At 43.0% G+C, this 18956-nt stretch overlaps 2 protein-coding genes across 4 annotated transcripts in view; both read left to right on the top strand.

The window, feature by feature from the left end:
* FSD1L (fibronectin type III and SPRY domain containing 1 like) overlaps positions 1 to 2813 on the top strand; it is a 32740-nt gene extending 29927 nt beyond the window's left edge. For all 3 annotated transcript variants that reach the window (XM_033174046.1, XM_033174045.1, XM_033174044.1), the window contains one exon: positions 49 to 2813. In XM_033174046.1, the coding sequence (XP_033029937.1) occupies positions 49 to 171 (123 nt within the window). In that variant the 3' untranslated portion in view covers positions 172 to 2813. The remainder of the gene's footprint in view (positions 1 to 48) is intronic.
* Positions 2814 to 5322: 2509 nt separating this feature from the next.
* Positions 5323 to 17370, top strand: FKTN (fukutin). The gene is made up of 10 exons (XM_033173487.1): positions 5323 to 5392; positions 7201 to 7404; positions 7882 to 7941; positions 8713 to 8916; positions 9513 to 9790; positions 11419 to 11551; positions 13272 to 13401; positions 13895 to 14028; positions 15553 to 15680; positions 16465 to 17370. The coding sequence occupies exons 2-10, from the start codon at positions 7300 to 7302 to the stop codon at positions 16676 to 16678; spliced, it is 1386 nt and encodes a 461-aa protein (XP_033029378.1). The 5' UTR covers positions 5323 to 5392; positions 7201 to 7299; the 3' UTR covers positions 16679 to 17370.
* Positions 17371 to 18956: the final 1586 nt, after the last annotated feature.

Here is an 18956-nt window from a genome sequence, read left to right as displayed (position 1 = left end):
AGAAAAGAGCGCTGATGACCCCATATCTTTTATATATCGATTTTCTAGGTTTGGTGTGGTGGTCTCACCTTGACAACAGGACTGCAGGTGCCAAGTGCCGTGAAAACGCTGCAGAAGAGCGAAAATGGATTAAGCGGTTCAGCTAGCAGCCTAACCAATGTTGCCCAATGATATTTTCACTTCATGTTAACTGCTTTTTCCTTGCAGGTGTTACTCAAAGAGCTTTTGAGCAATGCTTTAATGTGTTCCTGCTACTTCTGAGGTCTAAGCACCACTAGTGGGGCTGAACCAAAACGTTAGCAGGAGTGTACTGTGAATCTGCAGTGTAATAGGAAAATAGACTGATCTTTTTTAAAAAAGAGAATTGGGTATTTGAGGTTGTAGCTATCTACTACTGTTAGACTAAGTTTGACTACTTGTCTTACGGATTATTGACAGATAACTTCAATATAACACGCAACAAAGGCAAGTATGATCTTGGTCTAAAAGGCCTTCCTTGCTTTTATTCTCTGTAGGTTTCTAACACTCACTCCTTGACCCCGGAAAAGGAGATGAGCTGGAGGAGGGTAATACACAGAAGCTTTAAAAATGAGAGCCATCTAAAAAAGCCAGTCTAACTTTCCATAACTCAGTGTAATGAAAAGGTGGTGGGTGTGTGGTACAAATACTTAGGTTTTGATCACTGTCCTTTGATTCAAGGTAGTTTTTACACAGTTGGGCATCATGAATAACCTTGCTGAGAACTACACAGTAATCTCAAGTAGTGCATTTTAAACTGGTGTTTGGACAGTGTCCATTAACCATGCAAAATGGTTTGAGGAATGGAAGAGATTGTAGTATTTCTGACCAGTCAGCTTAAGGAGCTATTCGTAGTGCTTCCATTTTCCTCTGTTAAATCACCTGAGCTCAGTAATGAGGCAGTTTAAGTCCCATTTTTTTGTATTGTCAGCCAGTTTCAGTGTGTACTTCACATGGTACACTTTTTTGAGGTTAAGTGTATGCTTGGAATTATGTCATGTTGTGCCAGCCATTCTTATCTGTAAGCTAATGGCTTGTTGCCGCATCTTTAGTTTCCAGGTTGTGCCCTGAAAACTGCTCCAGAGGCTCAAAATAATATACTGTACCTAGTCAACTGCTAGATGCATCAGACACCTTAGTTTTGTAACATGGTAAATGTCCAGAATGATGTTCAAACCTCTAAAGCACTTTTCCTGTAGATTTTGAAAGTGGATTGTACATTCCAGTTTTAAAGGCTCCATAAGTTCTGAGTTTCCTCCATGATGTCAGAAGCATATATTAAGAATGTAGATGGCATGTTCAGATTTTATGGTAATTTCCAACCTTTGAACATTTTCAGCTTGGTTCCCTATTAATTTCTCCATCATAGGACCTGCTACTAGGGTTTTGGGGTTTGTTTGTTTTTTACATTCTGTGATCTACTGTCTCTTGAGCAATTTCACAGAATAGTATGAAGCAACCTTCTCAGAAATGGATACCTGCAGTTGTCTTTTGAAGTGTTAATAATTGAGTTTGAATGTTCACCTTTTACAACAGAACAAACCATGTACATTGCTTCCTCAGAATCCCTGAATGGCCACGTTAATCGAGTGTGTTTACTCAATTGTCCCTCTTGCAAAAGTGTAGCAAATCACAGTAAAATGCCTCATGTCCTAAGAACTCCTTAAATACCATGTTCTACCCAGTCTTACCACGTTTTCTAACAATCAAGGAACCCAGTATTTATCCCATTGTAATGATGTGTTTGTTCCGTAAGACCCTTCCTGTAGTTCTGCTACGTATACCTTTGTATTTGCAGCACTTGAGTCCACATTTTTATTCTTTGCATATTTGATTTGTGAAATAAAGATGTTTTGATAACTGGCTTGTTATGCCCAATGCAGATAACATGCCAACTACTTCTTGGAAGAAAATATAATCTGGTAAAAACCTTTATGATGCTTGACCACTATAAATGGGCTTCTGACTAGTCAGAATCAAGCTGCTATACTCTCAGAATTACATATTTTGGAGTAAGGCCTTTGTTCAATGTACCGTTAATAGAGGCACTTAACTGTCTTAAAATGGCTTGCATCTGCTAACTGTCAAGTGTGATCCAGACTCTGAATTGACTGAATACTTCACAATTGCAAGTTCTACTGAATTATGCAGGCATCTCTGTGAATTTTCCACAACTCGGTGGATCTGCAATATTTATTCCAGATGCAGTACTAGTGTTTAGAGGTTTGACATGTATTGGGAAACATAAATTTGGAGTGGTGAGTTATCCCTTATCAGAGGAACATTACTGCTAGTGGAACAATCTGAGGCATAGGTGCTTCTGTTGGCTGCCCAGCTGGGTTGTCCCATATCAGTTTAAGGAATTAGGGTATGGTGACACGAGGAAATGCCTTAAGCACTTTAGATAATGTTTATGAAACTTGAACTAACAACATTGATAGGTTTGCATTCTGTGGCAAGCATGCAGAAATTGGTGCAATTGAGCAAAGCAAATTACTCAGTTTGATGGTTTTGAGCAAAACAATTATTTGATTGTGTTTACTCTTCAGGTAGATATGCTAGATTGGTTACAAACAAGGCATAGTGTGTATATAATTTGTCTGCTTACTCATTGTAAAATTTGAAGTATTTTTGTATTTGTAGCTAATGAAAGGTTTTTTTGTATATTTACAGCAAGAAGAAAATGTGTATTGTTAATTTAGTTTACAGAAATTATGGAATTGTCTACTGTGACATAATCATGTAACACAACTTGACTCCCTTTTGTATAATAAAGTAGCAAATGTAAATCACAATTGGGTTTAAATCCAAAACTATGTGAACTTGCTTAGAGGTTTTTGAAGAGCAGCTGAAAGCCCAAGTCACAAAACCGTATTATGAATGGTATTTTAAGGGTGTAAGAGTGGAAGGGTTATACAGTGACTATACAATAGTCTTAATAATTCAGTTTAAGTTTGAGGGCTATGTAATGAAGTCCATAATACATTCTCCTTTTATTAAAGGAAGCAGAAATGCTCCTATAAGGTTGTGTCTGTTCTCTCCCTTGTCTCCTAGGACAGGATTCCTTTCTGTGGTGTAGGAACAGTTTTGAGGCAAACTAATTCGGCAAATGTTGGCATTTTAATTATGAAAGTGAGAACTCGGTGTGGTATATCAACTGACTATGTTGCTATGCGGTTGGCACACTTGGTTGACTTTATATTTCCTGGTCGTTACTTTTGTCCTTGGAATTAAACTGAAGTGTTCTGGAAGCCTACTGACTTGAAAGGGAAACTTAAGCCACGTTTTCCTCCCTTAGTACTGTACAAATGAGCGGCTTCTCTCTGCAAGTGGGCTGCTCGTTTTCACCAAACACTTCTGCATGTGCCTTTTCAAAATGGCTCTTATCATTACTCTCCTAGTGTAAGGTATTGAGATAAGAAAGCATATTGATATTCTGCTGTCACACTGAACTTCCTAAATGGGGAAATTGTGCACTGACCTCAGGTACCCAGTGCTTTGCTCTTCATCCTTGTCAAGTACCCTCGGACAACAACCCTACCTACCACAACACTGTACAACTGGGGTGCCTTAGAGCCCATGGAGTGTTTTAATTTGCTGTGTCTTTAAGTCAAATACATCTTGCAGGGGTTTTGTATTAATAAACTTTTGAAAACTCGTATACATCTTTTGTCGTGCTTTTTCTGAGGGTAATATGCTATAGGGAAGTTGCTTTCTTTGGGTATGGAAGATCTTTGCCTTTGTTGGGGAAACGGGGGCCTCTGAAGGTTCTTGCCTTGAGGGGAGGGGAGAAGCAGCAGTAACAGCTGCCTGAAAAACGATATAAATGCTATAACTCTTAGGCGGTTTTTAGCAGACGTATAAAGCAAACTTGGGTAATAGGGAGGCTAGTAATATTTAGTCTAATTATTCCTGCATCTGTTTATTCTTTCACTAGAGGGGGAAACTATCTGAAAATAGTGACATTTGCTGTCTTTAATGCATGCGAGTTATTGATCTGGCACTTAATATATATATGGTGCTGTTGGTAGGAACTAGTTTAAATATATTGTCAAATCATATATTTGTGTGGTGGTAGTGCTGGATCAGGCTTCCAGTAGCTCTCAGATGACAAAAAAACGATTTACCGGTAGTTCCAAGCAGTTCCCCCCCCCCCAAAAAAAACCCCTATTATGGCACAGCTTGTCACTAATTAAATGTAGATTACTCTTCCATTTTTTTTAGCCTAGGATGAAGCTGTCCTGCTCGACCTGAGTTGAGAACAGCTGCTAGGATTGCATGGTGTGGGTTTTGTTTTTGCAAGTAAGTTGTTAGAAATAGCATTTCCAGTCCTTGCACTGCAACCTCACCTGATAAATTTAAACTCCGTCTATTGAAATAAAGTAGGCGCCTTTGCTGTGCTTTCAGTGCCTGTGGAAAAAAATTGTCTAGATGAGCCTACCTTTAGAAAGTTTTAAGTAATTTTAATATGTTTCTGTATTTTATCCCTTGCATTGTCGTTCCACCCCCCCCCCCCAATGTTCTTCTTTCATTTTTTAGTGTCGATTCCTAGATTGCAGGGGGTTGGACTAGATCACTAGAACCTCTGGGTCCCTTCCAACTCTTACCATTCTAGGGTCTGAACGAATGAATGAACTGAGGTGTGAGAGTTTCCCATTTTCAAACTGGTGCCTTCCACCGTGTTTAAAGACCTGCAGGACTCGGCACAGCACGTACAAAAATAAACACACATACCTTCTGCGTGCAAGATTGCAGGGTGGGTGTCCCCTCTTTGCTAATATAGTTTAATAATAAAAATAATTTTATTTTTAGTGTATCCAGTTGTCTTAACACTTATGAAAAGTAACCAAATGGTCAGCCTGATGTCGGCCTCCATCTGCGACGAGAGGCAACGCCTCCGGGGGTGAAGTCAAACCGAAGGGACCTCCTCCCTTACGCTCCCAGCAGCCTCAGACACGTTGGGAACTGCGGCTTGTTGGGAACAGCTGGGGACGCGGCGTCTCCCACGCATGCGCGCGCTGGGCGTCCTCCTTCGCATAGGCCAGCTTTAATTTCCCCCCCCAAGGGGGTCGGAGCCTCAAATGAAGCGACGCAATACTTCCGGCTCCCCAGCGATCAGTGCGGAGCACAATCCTCCCCCCTTTTCCTTCCTTCCCTGCAAACAGAGGCCCTTCAAACGGGAACCGGAAATGAGGTTTCAAGGGAAAAGGCAACCTGCGCGCGCCTTCGTCCCTTACAAACGGACTCTTCCCTCCCTCCCGTCTTAACTCTATGTTCTCCTCGCGCCGCACTGAGGCTGCCGGCGCCGTAAAGGGCGGCTTCGCTTTACGGCAGAAGCCCGTCGCTTGGCTCCTACCTGCCTGGCGCCCGTCAGGTAAGAAGGAGTTCCTATGAAGCGTGTTTTTTTGGGGTTTTTTTTAGTGGGGCGGGTTTCTCGCTTGGCTCGACTTATGCTCCTCTTTTAACGCTTCCCCAGGGACAAGGTTGGGGGACGGGCGACGACAAGATTAAATAAAGCAGCTGCTGAATAAAGTTAAACGGGGAGGTTTCTGCCCCGCGGGTAAATGTTGAGAGGCGGCAGAGGAGAGAAGTTGCAAGGTTGGGAGGGAGGGATCCACGAGGGTCATCTAGCCCAACCCCGCCCCGGCAGCGTTCGAAATCCGCTAGGCGCATTTCGCCGCCTTGGAGGTGCGTGCCTGGGGGTCCCTGGATCTTGCCAGTTTCCACACGCTAACAACATATCCTTGTTGAATTCTATCCACGATATTTTTGTCTGCACACTTGGAAACCAAAAAAGGCGTATTGAAAATATACGGTTTTTTGAGTCGTCCGGCTCTAAAATGGCAACTAGGCATTCTGCTTTAGCTGCTGTAACCCTGGTTTAAGGAGCTGTTTGGCTGCTTAGCTTATAATTATTATTAATACAACTTTATTATTTATACCCTGCCCAACTGGCTGGGTTTCCGCAGCCACTCTAGGCAGCTTCCAACAGAATATTGAAAACACGATAAAACATCAGACATTAAAAACTTCCCTAAACAGGGCTGCCTTCAGGTGTCTTCTAAAAAGTCGGATAGTTGTTTATTTCCTTGACATCTGATGGGAGGGCGTTCCTCAGGGCGGGCGCCACTACCGAAAAGGCCCTCTGCCTGGTTCCTTGCAACCTCACTTCTCGCACTGAGGGAACCACCAGAAGGCCCTTGGAGCTGGACCTCAGTGTCCGGGCTGAACAATGGGGGTGGAGAGTTTCTAACACTGCCCCCCTGCAATGCAGGAATCCTTGGCTTGAACCTACAACCCTGAGATGAAGAGCCTCATGCATCAGCAAGTGAGCTATGTTAGGTAACTGTGGGTGTGTACAGTTAGGTTTTGTTTTGGAATGTGGGAAGGTAAACGCATTCACAGGAAAGTGTATGTGTGAAGCTGGGAACTGTAGCTCTGTGAGGAGAAAGCTACAATTCCCAGCACCTTTAAGCTGAGAACTGTAGCTCTGTGAGGAGAAAGCTACAGTTCCCAGCACCTTTAAGTTCCTAGGGTTCTTTGGAGGCAGTGGGAGAGATGTGCGTTGAATGTGCTTTAAACACCTGGTGTGGGAGCCCATGACAAGCTCCGAAAGAAACTTGTTTTACGATTGCTTTGTACCTTTGATAGTGTGTTGCAGGTAGGAATTAACTCAATGTGACCCTACAACCAGCAAAACCCCATTGATTTTTAGCAGAGACAGTAAGAATTTAAAGGGAGGGAGTGATTAAAGTAGACATGGCACTGGGATTTGGTGGAGAGGTTTATCCCCCTCTGCTCTAACCATCACCCTGAGAGGATGCAAATTCTCTGTCCCTGTCATCAGATTGATCACTGACTGAGTCAGGAGGGGAATATAACTCCCTGATTAGTACAGTTCCCTGGAGGGATGCTGTCTTCAAGCACCCGAAAAAGGTTAGCTCCTTCTTTTTCAAACATTTTTGGGAGACGGAGGAAAAAAAATCTGAGAACCTAGCTGTGTTATGCTACTAACCAACAGAGATTCACACAAGCACTTTGATCTTTCTCATTGTTAAGATGACTTAAAAGCAATTCGAACAAGCATCCATGTGCTTTGCACAAAACAATGATTCTCGTTTATATAAAACTGTTACAAACACTTCATTGAATTCAGATTCTCCCCCCCCCCCTTTTCCCCAGCTCTATTTTCCACTGGAGAGACGTAGGTAGGCTACTTGAAAAGATGAGAAGAACGAAGCTCCTGCTTTCAACTGATAGTCAAGAGAGCCCTGAAGACTAATGCAGAGAATTAACAAGAACGTGGTTTTGGGCCTTCTTACTTTGACAAGCTCAGTCTTTCTGCTGTTCCAGCTGTACTATTATAAATACTATTTATCACCAAAGGTAAGAACTATGGCAGCTCACTTAAAAAACACACACCACACAGCTACATTCAGCAGAACGAATCCAAACAATGTTGATAGTGATTTGTTAAAATAAGATGGGAGACGCGAGATTGAGACTTTAGTCCTAAGTATTCTTGCTTGGTAGTAAATTCCAAAGAAATCAATATGGCTTAAAACATGGTTAAACCCAGATTTCATATGATCCAGGTTACGCTCTGGCCATTTTCTGGTCAAGTGGAGTGGAGCTTTCTAGCTTGATTGCAGTCTTTGTAGTTTGATTCCAGTGTAATATGTCAGAAGGTTAGTCAACAGAGCCAGGTGTGTACTCTTCGAGCTGAAAATAGATTAGTTCAAGTATTTTTTTAAAATGCAGTATTATTGAAAAATATCACCAAAGCTTCAATTTTCACTTGTCTTGGTGGTAGCACTAGGACTTGACTTGCAAACCCTCTTCTCTGTTGTTTGGTTTTGTTAGAATGGAGCTGTTTACCCCAAGATTAAAGGGAGCAAAGCAGGACAAGACGGTAGTCGGTGGGTAAGTACTTTTGCTCTGAAAGTATTTATTATTATTATTTAATTATTATTATTTATTGATTTTATATACTGCCCAACACCCGGAGGTCTCAGGGCGGTTCACAAAAAAGGTCACAATATATGAAATAAAAATAAAAACAATAATCCAATAACACCCCCCTAAAAGAGCCACATTTTAAAGGGTGTAGGATGTTGCTTAGGTCAGCCAAAGGCCTGGTTAAAAAGGAACGTTTTTGCCTGGCACCTAAAGGTGTATAATGAAGGCGCCAGGCAAAATTCCCTGGGGAGAGCATTCCGCAGACGGGGAGCCACTGCAGAGAAGGCCCTATTCTCGTGTTGCCACCCTCTGGATCTCTGAAGGAGGAGGCACATGAAGGAGGGCCTCAGAAGATGATTTCAGGGTCCGGGTAGTTTCATATGGAAAGAGGCGGTCCTTGAGGTATTGCAGTCCTGAACCGTTTAAGGGTTTGTAGGTCAAAACCAGCACTTTGAATTGGGCCCGGAAACTAATAGGTAGCCAGTGCAGTTGGACCAGGATTGATGTAATATGCCCAAACCGTCTTGCTCCGGTGAGTAGCGTGGCCACTGAATTTTGCACTAGCTGAAGTTTCCAAACCGTTTTCAGAGGCAGCCCTATGTATAACGGATAAGACGTATAAGATCCCTTTTGTTGTTTTGATAGCATAATACCAGTTATTGTTAGTTTATTGACATAGGGGTCTTCAATAGCTTTAAAAATATGTTTTCCCCCCTTTCCTGTCTCTTTACACAGCACGTAGTTAAGAAATTCATTAGTTTGATGTCCAGCCACAACATACCCGTGCATCTAATTGATCCATTGCTTCTGGGACTAATTGACACAGACTTGAAGCAGCTCAGGACCTCCCCTGATAGCAGCCACTCAGAATGCAGGTACTTCTGTGCTCCGCGGGACTTTACCACCTTTGCTGTACTGGACAAAGCCTGGAAACTTGAGGTAAATTTTCTCTTCTATATTTACCTACTTATGCTAACCTTTGCAACTGTTAGATAGAGTAAGCACAGAGATAAAATATCAATACATTTATGGTGCATTTTTCAGGAATCTTTGAGAAAGGGGGAGTCATACAGTGAGTGACTTGACCACAAGGCAAATGTTGCTTAGAAAGTACCTCACAACAGCAACAGATCTCTTGGAGTGTGTCTTTCTGTGGTTCGTATTTGAAGGTTGTGTTTTTTTGTTTTGGCCTTCATATCTTAACAGATAGTATTGTTACTCAGGAGGAAAACTGCAGAAAAGCACAAGAGGTTTTAATACACTTCTTAAACTTAAAGAAGTGTATGAAAATAAATGGTAAGTGGTATTCAGAGAACTGTGTGAAGCCAAGTAAGTTGGTTAAGTGTATTTATTAGAACTAAAAAGGAGATTGTAAGAATAATTGCATTCCCATAGAGAGGGGTTTCTGTTTCATTTTGAAAGAGAAGAGCAAGTGCTTTGCAAAGCAGGACTCTCTCTCTCTCTCTCTCTCTCTCTGTGTGTGTGTGTGCGTGCCTGTGTTTAATGTACTGAGCCAAAATACTTGTCAATTTCAGGTGGGCCTGTTTCGAGCTGCTGAGAGAGTGGGTTTCCAGTGGCTAAAGCTTCAGAGCAAAGACCCACGTCTAGAAGGGATGGACGACCTCTCTGGGATGGAGATTTCCTTACACTACATTTTCAGACTGGCAGCGCATGCCATCCATCTGGTGGTCTTTTATGAGAGGAGCGGGAACTACCTCTGGCACGGACAGCTGCGGCTGAAGCGACATATGGACCGGAAGTTTGTACCTTTTCGGAAGTTGCCGTTTGGCCGCTACCCGGGAGCCTACGACAAGTAAGAAATGGCAGGGCAGTGTTTTCTGTTTCTATTTGATGCACGAGTTTTTCATGCAAAGCACACAGCTGTCCGGCTTGCCTTGTATTTTTGCTGGACGACGAATGAAATCAGATGTGCAGGGTTTCTGAAGTCAGATGAGATTACAGCATTGGAAGAAAAGTTTTACATTAATGATCCGACACTATTCTTCTCCCACCCTGATGCATGATACTAGAACAGGGAATCGTGCAGTGATGATGTTTGGCTATAAAATCAGGACAGACCAAATAAATACATCTTAAACTTGGGAAATCCTTTACCACCAGGATGTGGTTGCCACTGAGCTCTGTGGCTTCAAAATGAAGTGGATTCATTCATCCATACAGTTTCAGTCATACAAATTCATATGAATTCATTAATGCGGATGAATGAAGGATGGAGTGTACTAATGGCTATTTGGCTTTGATAGCTTAACTTCCAGGTGCAGAAGGAAGTCTTCCTCTTGAGCAGGCATCCCCAAACTCGGCCCTCCAACTGTTTTGGGACTACAGCTCCCATCATCCCTAGCTAACAGGCTCAGTGGTCAGGGATGATGGGAATTGTAGTCCCAAAACAGCTGGAGGGCTGAGTTTGGGGATGCCTGCTCTTGAAGATGGGTGCTGGGGCCAAACAGAAGAAATAGCTTGGAAATAAACAGCTTGTTGCTCATAATGTTGCAACACATCCTTGAATGCAAGTTGCTGAAAATTAAGTATGATTCCCCAAGGGGAAAAGGCACTCGGATAAATCTTTCATTAGGCAAGTAATGTACCTCTGCCCTTGTATCCGATGGGTTGTGTAAGGTCCACTGGATGGTTGCTTGCGAGTAACCAGGCAAAACTCCAAACCATCTTTTAACAGGTTTATTGTGCATGCTATTTACAGTGCAGAGCTACAAGTTCATGTCTGTATCAGTCACTCGCAGAATCTGGGAGTGGCCCCTTCCGGCTGTGACCCCAACATAAGAGTTTCGGTATCCCGAATCTCCGCCTCCCCTCCTTGCCTTTCATGCCTCTGTGCACTTGGGGTGCCAGAAATGGCGTGTCTCCCTCCTCACCCGCTGAGCGAGGGGAGTGCAGGGTCTCTCCAACATCCCCAGAGCCTCTGCTCTCAAGACCCAAAACTGCCTGCCCCTCCCTGCTGGAGACCTTGCTGCTTCCTCCGCTGGAAGAGGACGTGCTGCTGGTCAGGTGGGGCTGGGGCTCTCTGTAGCATCCCGAGAGCCCTTCCACCACCATGCGCTGAGCCGGGGACAGTTCCCTGACAGGTTGTTTCTAGTATGGCAGAGTCCCTGATCCATTTGGCTAAAGGGATTCAGCTGGATGAGAGCATGGTGCTTTTTCCATTTTACTTTTTCCATTCCACCTCCCCATCGTAGGCATTTGCTTCTTGTTGGTGCAGATGGGCTGAACAGATTCAGAACACCTTGTTTGGTCCAAATGGAATGAGTTATTTTGGAGTAGTTGGGTGAAAATAGATAATTTGCAGCCTTTGCATATGAAGCGACTGCAGCTGTTCCTGCTTTTCGTTTCATTTCACCTTCCAGACATGAAAGTTGCTTTTGTTTTCTGGCCAGGTTAATGTAACTCTTTCCTCCTTTGTAACAGGCTAGAACTAATAAGTGTTTTCATTGATGGGTTGACAGTCCAGATTCCAAAAGAGCCATCTCAGTTCCTAGAGGAAAAGTCCCACTCCAGGTTTATTGAATGTAGGTACAGAGAAGCTCGATCTTTCTTCCAGGTTAGTGGTTATCAAGTAGCATTTCACCCAAAATGTGAAATATTTTCCAGCGTTGCTTGCCTGGTTTCCCCCACCACCCCAGGGTTAAAATGGTTGTTGTTGTCAGAGTTAACATGCTTAAATGGGAATGCTAGTACATCTAAATCAGGGTTTCCCAAACTTGGGTTGCCAGCTGTTTTTGGACTACAGTTCCCATCATCCCTGATCATTGGTCCTGCTAGATAGGGATGATGTGAGTTGTAGTCCAAAAAAACAGATGGAGGACCCAAGTTTGGGAAACAATGATCTAGACTGTGTGGATGGATGCCTTTGTTCCCAGACTGTAGAATCATATGAAAATACCTTACTGCAGACTTGCACACCCTATGACCCACCAAGCCCAGTGCTGCCTACGAACCACATGCAGTGGCCTACTAAACGGCTTGCCTCTGATTGTGAAAATAAGAGGAGAGAGTTGTAGTCAAGCAAACAGTGAGCTGTTTTCGGTGCATGGCTGGATTGTGATTTGTGCAATCCTGATTTAACGCCTCCTGCCTTGCTGATTTATATATGCTATACGGATCCAATAGAGATAAGATGCAAGTGGCACTGGCACTGTGGTCTAAACCACTGAGCCTCTTGGGCTTGCTGATCAGAAGGTCGGCGGTTCGAATCCCCACGATTGCTCCCGTTGCTCTGTCCCAGCTCTTGCCAACCTAGCAGTTCGAAAGCATACCAGTGCAAGTAGATAAATAGGTGCCGCTGTGGCGCAAAGGTAAACGGCACTTCTGTGCACTCTGCTTTCCATCATGGTGCTCCGCTATGCCAGAAGTGGTTTAGTCATGCTGGCCACATGACCCAGAAAGCTGTATGTGGACAAAAGCCTGCTCCCTTGGCCTGAAAGCGGAGATGAGCGCCATACCCCATAGTCGCCTTTGACTGGACTTAACCGTCCAGGGGTCCTTTACTCTTTTTTTTTACCTACAGAGATAAGCAATGGTGATGAAGCTGACTTCTGATCTCTTAAGTGGCTTGTGTTTAAATAATTATTTACTCATATGTATTACAAGGTCCAATGAACTACAGTTGGAAACATTGTTTGCTGTAAAGTGTGGAAGAGTGCTGTTCATTAATCACAAGTCAAAGCTCCCCTTAGCACATAGAAGTATCTGCATGGTTCTTTGCTTCTTGACCCCAGAGTCCTGTTTCAGATTTAAATGTTAATGGAAATACCTTGAAACCTATGAACCCTTTTACCCATCCAGCCCACTAGTAGCTTAATATTATAGTCCCAAAGCCAGCCACAGTACAATACTGATAAATAAGATTTGCTACAATGAAAATCCAGTGCATGGAAACAAAGGTGAATCTATCTTATATAGGAAAGCAGGGAAATAATAGTATCTTCTGTGCCACAGCAGTAGATACTGGCATGGGGGGGGGGGAATCTGTATTTAAAATGGTTATTTACCTGGGTTTGAACATATCTTGAAGTTCATTAAAGATTATTTATTTCATAAAATGTGTACGTATACAACTTGATTGTAAAAGACTTCAAAGCGATATACAAAAAGATAAAACAAGGAAAATCAAGGAAAAATTGTAGCCCTACTTTAAAACATAACAAAAGTTAAAATACTAAAACAAGTACTTTGGTGGGATCTGTAAACACTTGACTGTATGAAAATAAAACAAGAGTCATTTACAATGCCATTTACAATTTCCCTTTATTATTTTTTAGCTGTACCCTGATGATGTATCTCTGGATGCCGTGGAATTCAGAAAGAAAGCCAAGGCCTTGCTGCATCTTGCTTCTCTGACATTAAACAGTTTAGGAGTGAGATTCTGGCTGAGCAGTGGAACTTGCCTGGGTAAGGAGCTTGTGGTCACGTTTGGAACCGGAAGCATTCGCTTGGGCTCCAGCGTTGGTCGCTCAGATTGAGAACTGAATGCATCCAATTGCTCAGGGGTGTCTTAACAGGTGCTGCAAAATCCATAAACATGCAGAGGCACCTTTTCATATTCTAAAACTGAAATATGAACCAAAACAACTTGAAACATGTATGGTTAAATGGCTCAAGCCTCAAACACCCCAGTACTCGCCGAAACTTTGGAATGTCCCTGGAAAGAAGGTCATCAGACTTCTTTATGTAATGATGGGAGAGAACTAGGCACTGCCACCCTTAACTTGCTCCACTCCCTAACCCCACGTCGCCACCATATCCTTACAGCCTTTGCCAACCCATCCTCTGCAGGTCCCCAGCAAACTAGGAGAAATCTTCATAGGCTGGTACATTTTGTGGGCTTGGGTCTGTACTGTGCCAGCTTTCTGCCATGAAGCTCACAGAACTGTTGTGTTTTCAGGTTGGTACAGGCAGTGCAATATTATTCCTTACAGCAAAGATGTGGACTTGGGGATTTTCATTCAAGACTACCAGCCTGATATCATTCCAGCATTTCAGAAGGCAGGATTGCCGCTAAAGCACAAGTTTGGCAAGGTTGGTGGATAACACACCTGACTTGGGCACTTTGCCTTGTTTGTAACCCTCCTTTCCAGGGTCTGCAATGCCAGGCTCTAACGGGAAGAAAGTATTGTGTGTTAGAAGAGCTACCGTGGAGTAGTGGATGCTAGACTGGGGAGATTTGGGTTCAGATCTCTTCACAGTCATGAAGATTGCTGAGTGACCCAGGGTCCCAGTCACTATCACTCTTAGTCAGACTACCTCGCAGGATTGTTGTAAGGATAAAATGGGTGGGAGGACAGAACCATGTATCAACAACATGGTTTATTTGTGTGCCACCTTTCCATGCTCAAACCAGCTTATAGGGCCGGACAATTTCTGGTTTTCAACATCGTGATATGTCAGCAACTAAACATTGTGATATACCGATATAACATGATGTATGAAATAAGGATGGAGCTGTGTAGAGGCATTGGCTGGCTTCACGTCCCCCCCCCCCCCCCGTTGTGATTTTTGCATAGAGCACACACACACACACACACACACACACACACCACACACACACACTGATTCACAATATATTGCCGGGTCAAAAATTATGGAACCAATGCCACAATATGGATTTCAAACTGGTTTGGGGCGATATATTGATATATCACAGCTTACCACACCAAAAGATTTACTTAGTTGCAAAAGCAGCCATAAACCATACATGAAAACAAGCATGCAATGAAAGTAAGCAGTCCTTACATAATCCAGCAATAAAGATGCAAAACATTCATACCAGTAACAGCAAAAAATGAAGCATCTCCGAAATTAAAACTTGACCTTAACACAGACCCCCTAAATGACACCCCACCTCACCCCACGGACTTCTAGGCATTCTGAGCATCAGGATGTATGCTGCCTCGAGCTTCTTGGGGGAAAGGCTGGATATATAAAAAGTCTTCACATACAGTTTACCTGGTAGCCATGAATAAATGTTTATTTGTATATGGATAAGGTGGTTTCAAACAGGCCATTAAATCCTGGTATGACTAAAGAGCCAAACTGTTAGGAACTGTCTTGGTTATAGGTTATGATTTATTTTTTTTAATGCATGCTTAAACTATCTCCTTTTATTTTGAAGAAGCACCAGCTCTCAGTCTGGAGCGAGGTCCAAATTGGCCTCTTGTTTCCTGCCAGAGCATACCCTTTTTCTGCCGCTTTCTGCTAGTTCCCCAACCCCTAGGGTGCCATATACTGCAAGTGGTACTTGAGTAGGCAAGTTGCCTGGGAAGGTTTTCAACAGGGAACTTGGTGCAGGATCCCCAATCCAGATTGGGAGCGTGGTGCAGGGTGGGTTCTCCACAGCAGACGCTGCTTTATTTTGAGCATGCTTTTGTAACAGAAAAAAAAACGCTCAAACATGGATAATGTATTGTGTCATTTGTGCCTAAAAATCATTGCACAAAGACCTGGTATGTCTCCCTCTTGTATGTATGCAGTGTTTGACTTTGCAGCCTCTTTTAATATTACCTGTGTCATATAAGGTGCTTTTTTCCCCTTTCTGCCTTACAGGTTGAAGACAGCTTGGAGCTCTCCTTTCAAGGAGAGGATGAAGTAAAGCTCGATATTTTTTTCTTCTATGAAGAGGATGACCATGTGTGGAATGGCGGAACTCAGGCCAAATCGGGCAAGAAATTCAAGTATGAGTCAGACTTGGTGTCTGTGGGGAAGGAAATAGAGCTTGACAAACTGCAGCATGAGATATTCTTAGCAGTTAGCGTAGTGTAGCTTTATTCTACCACCAATATAAAAATGATAAACCACGAGGGAATTGTAGACCACTTTTTCAAACCACCAGTGGCTTTCAAATCACTTTTTGGAGAAAACGGTGTGTGGTTCTAGGTGACCTGTTCAGCATTCATCTCAATTTGTTTGCAGGGAGAATGGACAGTGATGGTTATTTAATAAGCATTTCATTCTGATTGGTATGCAGTGAGGTTGGACAAGCGTTTCCCCACGTTTTCCAGTGCAAAAATTCAAGCATTTTGGGGAAAAAATTCAAGCATTTTGGGGAAGCAGGTTGTTGTGCAGGACCCTCCTGGTCAACTATAATTGTGCAACCCAAATTTGCCAGTACAGTCGTACATTGGAAGTTGAACAGAATCCGTTCCAGAAGTCCATTCGACTTCAAAAACATTCGAAAACCAAAGCACAGCTTCTGGTTGGCTGCAGGAAGCAGAACTAAGTTGTTCGAAAACCAAGGTACAGCTGTATAAGTCATGCAAAGGTGTTTAGTATGTAGTTGTAGAAGCCATTTTAGCTCAAATTCTGCAATCTGGATGCAGATGCTTCTACTCAATCCCAGAATTCTTACAACATTATCTGTATGTAGGTTCTACGAAGTTGCACTACATTTCACTGATTGGATTACAAAGCCCCTTTCCTTCATCATGTTGACCTTGCTGTTCTTTTTCTGTGGCACAGGTATCTGTTTCCCAAATTTACACTATGTTGGACTGAGTTCGTAGAACTCAAGGTACGTGTGCCGTGTGAAACTCTCCATTACATCGAAGCCAACTACGGTAAAGAGTGGAAGATACCCGTGAAGACGTGGGACTGGAAAAACTCTCCACCCAACGTCCAGTCCAATGGGATCTGGCCTATCAACGAATGGGAAGAAGTCATTCAACTCTACTGACCAATCTAAAACACTGACATGTATTTATGTTGCCCACAAGGCGTCGTCGATTGTGGAATGCTTCAGCCATTTCCAAAGGAGATGCTGTAAAAGATGTATTCAGTGTTCAGTTGGTCAACGCACAAACAAATTGATGCCCTGTCTTTTCTACAGATGAGGGTGGGGTGGGGAATAAGCTACATGAAAGTTGTATTTAAGGAAAAAGTAATACTGGGCGGCCATTTTGAACATTTGTTGCAGCAAACGTCCCTAAGTCAAGAAAAGAGCTGCCTATTCTGCCCAAGCTAAGGGTCACCAAATACAGCCCACCATTCATGTCTACACCACAGCTCGCTGAATCTCTGGGTGTTGCTCTCTGCCCAGAACTGGAAAAACGCAGGTGGGTGGTACCAGTTGCAATGCAAGCCATGGACTATTTAGCAGTGGCTTTTGGTGCTTAGTCGAAATGGAAGTTTTTGTGGGAATGTTCAGGGAGGCAGGAGAGGATATATTGTTTATTAATATCCTTCCTAACTTGTGCTAGCAAGTTCAGTAACTTAACAGAGTTTTACATTCCCCTTTGAAATGCACAGCGGTTAGCTTGTTGCAAGCTTGTTTAAGCTTCTCAATATTAGATTCCTGGTAAGACCCCTTTATATCCCTCCTAAAAGAATAGACATGACACAATCTTGTGTCATGTATATAAAAGAAGCTTACTCACACATTCAGTTCACAGATGGATCCCTGAAGGCAGATTTTGTTACAAAGTATATACATGTGGATCTACCCCAGATGGGGGGTTAATCCCAGTGACTGCAGACTGGCAGTCACTGCAGCTCACACGATGAAAGGAAGTTGGAAAAGAGAGGGAGGAGGGCTGCGTGCCTTGTGGTTTTGTTACCTGCCCAGGTAAGGTCACGCCCACCTCTAGTGATATGCAAGAGGAAGTATGTCCCAGGCCAGGAGGAAACGGGAAGTTCCAACTGGCTGGACCAAACATACCCTTGCCAGTCCACTCTAGGAAAACAAGGAATGTTGTATTTGACTGCTATCTATGTATCACATCCCACAGATGGGTTGTTAGTTAAAGCCTGTGTTTAAATCTATAGGGACCGGTATCACTTTAGGAGCTGAAAGTAGGAGGAAATGAGTCACCTAGTCAAATGGCCATCTGACTCAAATGGTCCCCTTTCACTGAAATTGCTCAAAACCTCCTTCCAACCTCTCGAGTCCAGGTTTTTCTTGAAGACCACTTTTGAGGGAGCATCGCTGGCAGGTGAGAGTCCTTCGCAGCTTATTCGTTGGCAACACAGTATGGCCACTCAGAATACAGATGCTGGCCATCCTTGGTCTATTGCATTAAGGATTTAAGAAGAGCTTGTGGACTTCCTTGAGGTTCCCGCTTGGTCATTACAGGAAATAGGATGCAGAGGTAGGTGACTCACGGAGGCATAAGACCAATTCCTCTTATTCTCATAGAGCATTGAAAAGGGGACCACATCCCAACGTGGCTCCTTTTTACAGATATTCCCAGTGGGATTTCACTCACGGGAAAATAGCAACCCATACTACTTTTAATCAGGGGTTTTCCCCCCAGCTGGAACTCACCGGAATTCTCAGGTGGGCACCATTGCCATTCTAAGAGAATGAGGGAGGCGTTCATGGTGAGTTTGGACACCTGTTTTTCTAGAAAAATAGCACTGCTTTTAATAGTGTGTTATTGACCTTTAACCACAGTTCAAGACTTTCCTGCCATGTCCCCATTGTTAGGAGATGGGGTGGGGGAATTGTAAAAAAAACAAAAATCAAAAATAATTTGTCACATCCCTTATTATGGGCAGCAGTTCAAAGAGATTTGAAACTGACGATCAGGACAAAGTGAAATACTGAATCTCTGAAGAAGTTCTCGTATATTTTATTTGTACGTGGCTCACTGTGGCCTGAAGTCTGTTTTACATTGTTTGGAGCTCTGTTATACAAAGCACAATAATGTAGACATTTCTACTTGTGGGCAGAGAATGTGAATTTTTTAAAAACTATTGTTTATCTTGTGTAGATAAGAAAAAAGAGAGTAGTAATGCATGTCCCCTCACTAAAACAAATAGTATTTAAGTGATCCATGTACAATATTGTGTTTTAACTTATTGACGAAGTTGTTTGCTGTTTTGTACAATGTATGATGGTGCTCTTGTCGGTGGCTCCTGTCAAGGAAAAATAGGTTGTTCCTATTGAAATCAACGTGACAAGTTAGTATCAACTAACTTTTCTGGATTCGGGACAAAGATTTTAATGTACTTGA

Source organism: Lacerta agilis, chromosome 16 (assembly GCF_009819535.1).
Source record: "Lacerta agilis isolate rLacAgi1 chromosome 16, rLacAgi1.pri, whole genome shotgun sequence".
In the NCBI taxonomy this organism is placed as follows: Eukaryota; Metazoa; Chordata; class Lepidosauria; order Squamata; family Lacertidae; genus Lacerta; species Lacerta agilis.
The sequence above is the reverse complement of the archived record's forward strand: the minus strand, read 5'-3'. Positions and strand labels throughout refer to the sequence as shown.